Here is a 7,341-nt window from a genome sequence, read left to right as displayed (position 1 = left end):
AGTTTTGAAGCTGGGGGTGGGGTGGGTCTTAGTCACTTATATTGATACCCCTGTGCTCAGCTGGTACTTATTTAATATTTGGATCTTTTTGGTTTGACGGGCAACACTTGTTTTCTTAACGAAACACTTTCAAACTTGGGATACTGGTTGAATGTGTCATATAAAACATCTTTTTCTCTTAGCCTTCTTAACAAAAATTAGTTCTTAATAAGTTATTTCATGTTAAAGTTGTTGTATTTGTGTAATTTCAACCAATCACTGATGTCTATTGAGGTGAAAACAATTACTGCTGTAGAATGTGAACAACATAGTCTAACGGTGTTATGGGATCTTTTCCCTTGAATAAAATTAGTGCCGTTGTTTGTCAACAACAACTATCGGCGGTAGTTATTTATAACATCGTTCGTGCGTTTGGGTTAGGGTTCGGGTTTTAGAGTTAGGGTTAGGGTTTTAGAGTTAGAGTTGGGGTTAGGGTTAGGGTTATGGTTATGAGTGATAGAGTTTTAGGGTTAGGGTTAGGGTTATGAGTGAGGTTATGGCAAAAATAATCATAACCGTAACCCTAAAACTAACTTTAATTCTAAAACCGGAACCCTAACCCTAAAACCCTAAAGCTAAAACCAGTACAAACGCACGAACGATGTTATAAATAACAGTACCGCCGATAGTTGTTGTTGACAAACAACGGCACTAATTTTATTCAAGGGAAAAGATCCCATAACACTGTTGTTTACATTCTACAGCAGTAACTGTTTTCACCTCAATAGACGTCAGTGATTGGTTGAAATTACCGAAATACGACAACTTTTTACATGAAATAACTTCGAATATAAAATTTTTTGTCTGTTCTATAACACAAAATATACAAGTATACGAAGTTTGAAAGTGTTTCGGTACGAAAAACATAAAACATAAATGAAAAATGTTGCCCGTCAAACCCAAAAGATCCTAATATTTAATCGAACACAAAAGAATGAAAGGCAAAATCGGCCTTTGCAGAATTTGAACATAGAACGTAATGTGTCGAACGAAGTGCCTCTAAACATTTTGTCCGGTGTGCTAACGATTCAGTCACATCTCGCCGCCTTTGACGATGCAATGATAATGGTAGTGATGTGGTAGTCTTGATGATGATGATGATGATGATGACGAGGGTGATGCAATGATAATGATGATTGTGATGATGATGACAATGGTGGGGTGTAGGGTTGGTTGGTGGTGGTGATGATAGTGATGGCGATTGTTATTTTCCTAACATTAAAATCCTCAGTCTAGTTTCCACTGCAGTTTTGTCAACCAGTTTCTAAACAGATGCCACAAAAATAGCAAAGAGAAGCAATGTAACTATTTCAGTCTCTGGTATTGATGAAAAATTTGCTAAAAAATATAATGTTGTATCCTATATGTTGGAAATCCATATGGTCTTCTGCGCCCGAAGAGAGTGGTTTATTTCAAATTGATGTAATGTTTTCATCGATCGATTAAATTGAGTCGCTTGAAACGGCCGTAAAGCACTGATACCTGGACATACTTGTTACCTATTTGTTTTTATTCACCAAACTTCGAGTTGCGCGGATAATACCGGACTGACTTGGTGCCTCAAATTAAGTGCCTAATTCAACTGAATCTTAATAATGTATGTGTGTGTATATGTGTGTGTATATATGTGTGTGTGTGTGTGTGTGTGTGTGTGTAAAACAGGCTTCTTTCAGTTTCCATCTACCAAATCCACTCACAAGGCTTTGGTCGGCCCGAGGCTTCAATAGAACAGTAGAAGAAACTTGCCCAAGGTACCACACAGTGGGATTGAACACGGAACCGGGACTATGTGGTTGAGAAGCAAGCTTCTTGTCACACAGCCACACGGAGTGACTCTTAAGGATTTAAAACCAGATCCAATTGCTTCACTGCCTGTCATAAAGTTATTGTCATTAATGGTGTTCATTAGTATTTTTGTAACGAAAATATACATGCTTGTGTATCACTAGTTTTCTAAATGTAGACTTGGAGAAGTACAAACATATACACATCCGCACATACATATATACACACAGATTCATAGATAGATAGATAGATAGATAGACAGATAGATAGATAGATAGATAGATAGATAGATAGATAGATAGATAGATAGATAGATAGATAGATAGATAGATAGATAAATAGATAGATAGATAGATATGCATGAAAATACATTTTCTATGTATTTTCATGCACGCATAATATGCATACACACACACGCACAGACACATACATACATATATACATACATACAAAAAATTACATATGTGTATATATATATATATATATATATACACACACACACGCACATACACACACAAACACGTTTGACAGTCCTGGCTATGGAGTGTTACCGGTATTCAGCTGTATGTGTGTGTGCGTATACATACAGGGAAGGAAATAGTGAGGAAAGAAGAGAGGTGGGGGCGTTGTGCGTATGTTTACCAGTGTTTATAGGTGTGTGGGAGTGTGCGTATTTCTATGTTCGTGAGTGTTTAAGTGTATGTGTTTGTGTAACTGTATTTAGATGTGGGATGGCGTTGGGGTGACGTAAAAGTTGCGGCTTTCTGATTTGGCGCTTCATAAGACTTCTCCTACCACCACCACCATCACCTCCACCTCTACCTCCACTTTGTACCGTGTTAGCTGCTGCTTGTAAGGTGGACAGTGGACTCGTCCACTCAGTAAAAGTGACAGTAAACGTAGTCAATGAAACATTTTAAAGTGGTTTCTCCCCTCTAACTGAACAAGTTATTACTGCCAAAATACTAACACTCACACAAAAGGCAGATAGGTAGAGGAGGAGAAAATGGCAGAGCCAAAAGGTAAACCCTCCTCACGAAACATCGATTTGCAGGTGTTAACTAAGGTCATCTTCATACTGACCAGTCTAGCATGCTTTATCGGTGGCCAGGTATTGCAACCACCGTATTTAAACTTGGCCGAAAGAAAGACTGTATGGGCGTCATCCACATGTGGAGTTGACGGCAACGTTCCTGAAATGTATTGTCGTCTGACAGGAGTCACTCCAATTACCCACGACAATTTGGTAATTCAACCCCATATCGAAATCCAGGCTGGACAATTTTGTGAATACTGCGATTCGACCAGTAAAGGAGAGTCACACCCGGCTGATTATGCCGTCGATGGAACCGAAAATTGGTGGCAAAGTCCACCGTTGTCCAGGGGTATTGAATACAATAAGGTTAACTTCACAGTGGATCTGGGTCAGGTGAGATAATTATTTTTACCGTTCAGTAATTTTACTGTTTGTGCCTGTGTGCGCGCGCGTAGCGGTGTGTGAGTATATATATATATATATATATATATAGTTCTGTGACTATGCGTATGTAGGTAGATCTCCATGTAGCGGTCTGAGTGTGTGTATGCTCATATGTATCTAGTTGTGCATATGTGTCTAAGACTGCGTGTCTGTGTATGTAGTTCTCTTAACTGTATAATTGTGTACGTGTATGTAGTTATATCTGTGCGATTATATGTATAAGTAGGTTTGTATGTGTATGAAATGTGTGTGTGTCAGTGTATGTATTTATATCTGTGTTACTATAAGTAGGTGTATATATATATATGGGAGAGAGTGTTTGTAGTGTGCATGATGATATGCATATGTAGTTATATGTCTGTATACAGGTGTGTTTCCGTAAGCCTATGGAGTTAATCTCTGTGTATGTGTGTATATATATATATATATATATATATATATATATATATATGGTGATCTTATGTGTGTGTGTGTAAATGTGGTGTCAGTGCATATTTGTGTTGTGCGTTTGTGTACTTAGATGTCTTTTGTGTGTGTGTATCTTCGTTATTATATCAGTATATGTAACAAAATGTACATATTTCAGTGTATCTTCTCTCAATCTGTCTGTCGGCCTGTCTGCTTCTTTCTTTGCTTGTATAATATATTTATATATAGCAGGTTTTTTTAAAAGAGTTTGTCTTACTAATAAGCTGTGCATATATATTTATGTGTATATGTATATATATGTATTCTTTTACTTGTTTCAGTCAATTGACTGTGGCCATGCTGGAACACCGCTTTTTAGTCGAAGAAATTGGGTAATTTTTCAGATTAACACCCGCACGATCTTCACTAGGGTGTTCGGGTTAGGGTTTTAGGGTCAGGGTTGGCGTTTTAGGGTTAGGGTTTTAGTGTTAGGGTTACCAACCCTGACCCTAAAACCCTAACCCTAACACCCAAGTGAAAATCGTTCAGGTGTTAATCTGAAAAATTACCAGAAATCGACACCTGGAATTATTCCTTGTAAGCCTGGTGCTTATTCTATCGGTCTTTTCTACCGAACCGCTAACTTACGAGGACATAAACACACACACACACACACACACACACACACACACACACACACACATACACACACACACACACACACATATATACACACGATGGGCTTTGGTGGAGGTAAAGAATCCTAACCCTAACACCGGGTGTACGCATTCTTTACTTTCGCCGGGCTTCTTTCAGTTTCCGTCTACTATATCTACTCGCAAGGCTTTGATTGGTCCGAGGCTCCAGTAGAAGACAATTGCCCAAGCTATATATATATGTATATGTGTGTGTATAAAGGCATATCTGCAAAACTTCTTTGTTAAATGAAGTGGAAATTTAAGAAGAGGTACATTTGTGTAAGTATGCTATACATACATACATACTTACAAACAGACAGACAGCTATGAAATGTGAAGCACCCACTTAAACTACGTGTTGGAATTCTGAAATATCTAAAAATTCTAATGTATTGTGTTCTATTGTTTATAAAAGATACTACATAACAGTAATAAAGTCACAGGTTCCCTCATTGGGTCTTGGAGTATATAATTTATGATACACACTGCCAAGAGTCTACGAAAAATTCTCAGGTGTGCTGTTTTGTCTGTTAAAATATGCCATAAAATGGTAATTAACTCAGTTTAATTAAGCCTAGCTGCCACTTATGGGAAACTAGAAGTTATTCGTAAAATTTAGGTATTCGACAAATTAAGCTGTGTGTGTGTGTGTGTGTGTGTGTGTGTGTATATATCGTGTGCATGTGTGTGTGGTTGATAATGCTTCAACAAGTAGAATAGAACTCGATCAGCTGAGAAGAGTAAAGATACATATATATAAATCGATTGTCTGTGGATATATAGATGTGTATGAGTGTGTGTATACATGTATGTGTGTATATATATATATATATATATATATATATATATATAATAACATACAATGGATAATTATCAGCTCATTACAGCTCTTTCTTATCTATTTTTTTACTAGAAGAATGGGAACATTACTCCATTTCAAAACACTGTAATCATCAAATGAAACGAAATTTTGCAAACAAAAGAATATCCCAAGAATACAGCAACTATGAGATGGGAGAATGACCAACAAAGTTAGTCATTGAGTTTAAGAATATAATTCTTGACAGTGTGTAATATGATTCTAAGGTCAGCAACCTGGGTTAGGTAGGTGTCTGTTACACTGGTTCTTAGGTTAGCTGAGGTGCAGTGTTGATGATATTTTATTATAGGAGACTTAGAGTAGTGGGAAGCAAGGAGAGGTCCTAATATGAATGAAGGATAAAAAAAAAAGCAAGAATATATAAAGCAAAACGAAGGGTGAAGAAATATAAAAGCATTCAAGCCAATTAGGCATAGGGTCCAGGTTTAGAATCCGGAATCCGTTAGCTAAGGCTAAAGAAGGAGGGGAGGGGAGCAGAGATACACAGATTTTAGGTGTATTCTGTGGATATTGGTTGAATCTTGCAGCAGGGTATGAAGGCAATCAAATAATAAGATCTAGCTTTTATGAATTTTTAATGTTATTAATAGTAGAATATTACATATCATTAAGGAGTTTAATAAGGATGGGGTTATGTAATAAACTGTATTCAGTACAGAGTTACTGGAAATACCAGATACGATATCAAAAACAGCCAGCAATAGCAAATAATCAGATAATTAAAGCGATGAAATATTTTACAGGTAGTGTTGATATCATTTAATTAAATATATATATGTGTGTAGCTTGCTTACTAACCACATGGTTCTGGGTTCTGTCCCACTGTGTGGTAGTTTCCTGCAATTGTCGTCTACTATAGCCTCAGGCCAACCAAAGCCTTGTGAGAGGATTTGGTCAACAGAAACTGAAAGAATTCTGTCATATATATATATATATATATATATATATGTATGTATGTATGTGTGTGTATATGTTTATGTTTGTCCCCCAACATCGCCTGACAAACAACAATGCTGCTGTGTTTACGTCCCCGCAACTTAGTGGTTCAGCAAAAGAACCCGATAGAATAAGTACTAGGCTTACAAACAATAAGTCCTGGGATCGGTTTGCTTGACTAAAGGCGGTGCTCCAGTATAGCCACAGTCAAAATGACTGAAACAAGTAAAAGAATAAAAGAATACACGTATATATGCATATATACGTATATAATTATAAAGATATAATTATAGCTGAGGGCTACGGGGGAAATGACGAGTGCCAACACTAGTAATAATAGGTGTCACATGCCTACAATCCACCCTACAACTTGCTCTCTATATACAACCACAGGTACGAATTCGAGGGAATAAGCAAGGATATGCAAAGGATATTCGCTAATCCTATATCTTGAGATTACATGCTCTGCAAAAATTCAATACATACATATATCGTCGAAACGCCGGTGTTAAAATGTGGGTGGCTGATGAAGGAGAATGTTCTCTATGTGGCTCGTGTGTTCTCGTCTACGTTTGTTTGCAATGTCCTGTACCCAGATATGCACCTATACATACAGGTGGATGTCGGTATGCACATACCTGTACGTATATATGCATATACTCATTTACTATTTGTTTTTATATATATATATATATATATATATATATATATGCAATATTTTAAGTAAAAAGTTTCTTATTCCTTACTTTATTAGAAGTAATAGCTGGTCCTACACTTTTACAGGCCTAATAACTTTTGTTCTTTTCCAGCTTTATAATCTTAAGAATATGACTTTTATTTATCCATGTAATCCATGATTTTTCCAGGCATTGCTGTTATAAGATAATTAATAATGTGTCAATAATTTAAGATTTTACCTTATAAAATACTGAAAGATAATATTTCAATTTTTCCATGTAACTGATGATAATATTTCAGTTTTTTTCATGTTTGATTTAAATATATGCTGTGATTGAATTATTTGATATTACCCAAATGGCAGGGATCTTTACCGTGTTATTGGTTGCACCATGGCTCACCAAAAGTTACAAACAGCAAGGCCCCAAAATCATCAG

At 36.5% G+C, this 7,341-nt stretch overlaps 1 protein-coding gene across 5 annotated transcripts in view; it reads left to right on the top strand.

The window, feature by feature from the left end:
* The first annotated feature begins 2,423 nt into the window (after positions 1 to 2,423).
* The window catches only part of LOC106878847 (laminin subunit alpha), a 250,341-nt gene continuing 245,423 nt past the window's right edge, over positions 2,424 to 7,341 (top strand). For 3 of the 5 annotated variants that reach the window (XM_089357439.1, XM_089357438.1, XM_089357437.1), the window contains exon 1: positions 2,639 to 3,253. In XM_089357439.1, coding sequence (XP_089213565.1) covers positions 2,831 to 3,253 — 423 coding nt within the window. In that variant the 5' untranslated portion in view covers positions 2,639 to 2,830. Of the gene's footprint in view, positions 3,254 to 7,341 lie in introns of all 5 variants that reach the window. The other 2 variants (XM_089357441.1, XM_089357440.1) reach the window with 1 other exon arrangement.

Source organism: Octopus bimaculoides, chromosome 9 (genome assembly GCF_046866305.1).
Source record: "Octopus bimaculoides isolate indiv1 chromosome 9, ASM4686630v1, whole genome shotgun sequence".
Classification (NCBI taxonomy): Eukaryota; Metazoa; Mollusca; class Cephalopoda; order Octopoda; family Octopodidae; genus Octopus; species Octopus bimaculoides.
This window is presented reverse-complemented; position numbering and strand designations above follow the sequence as displayed.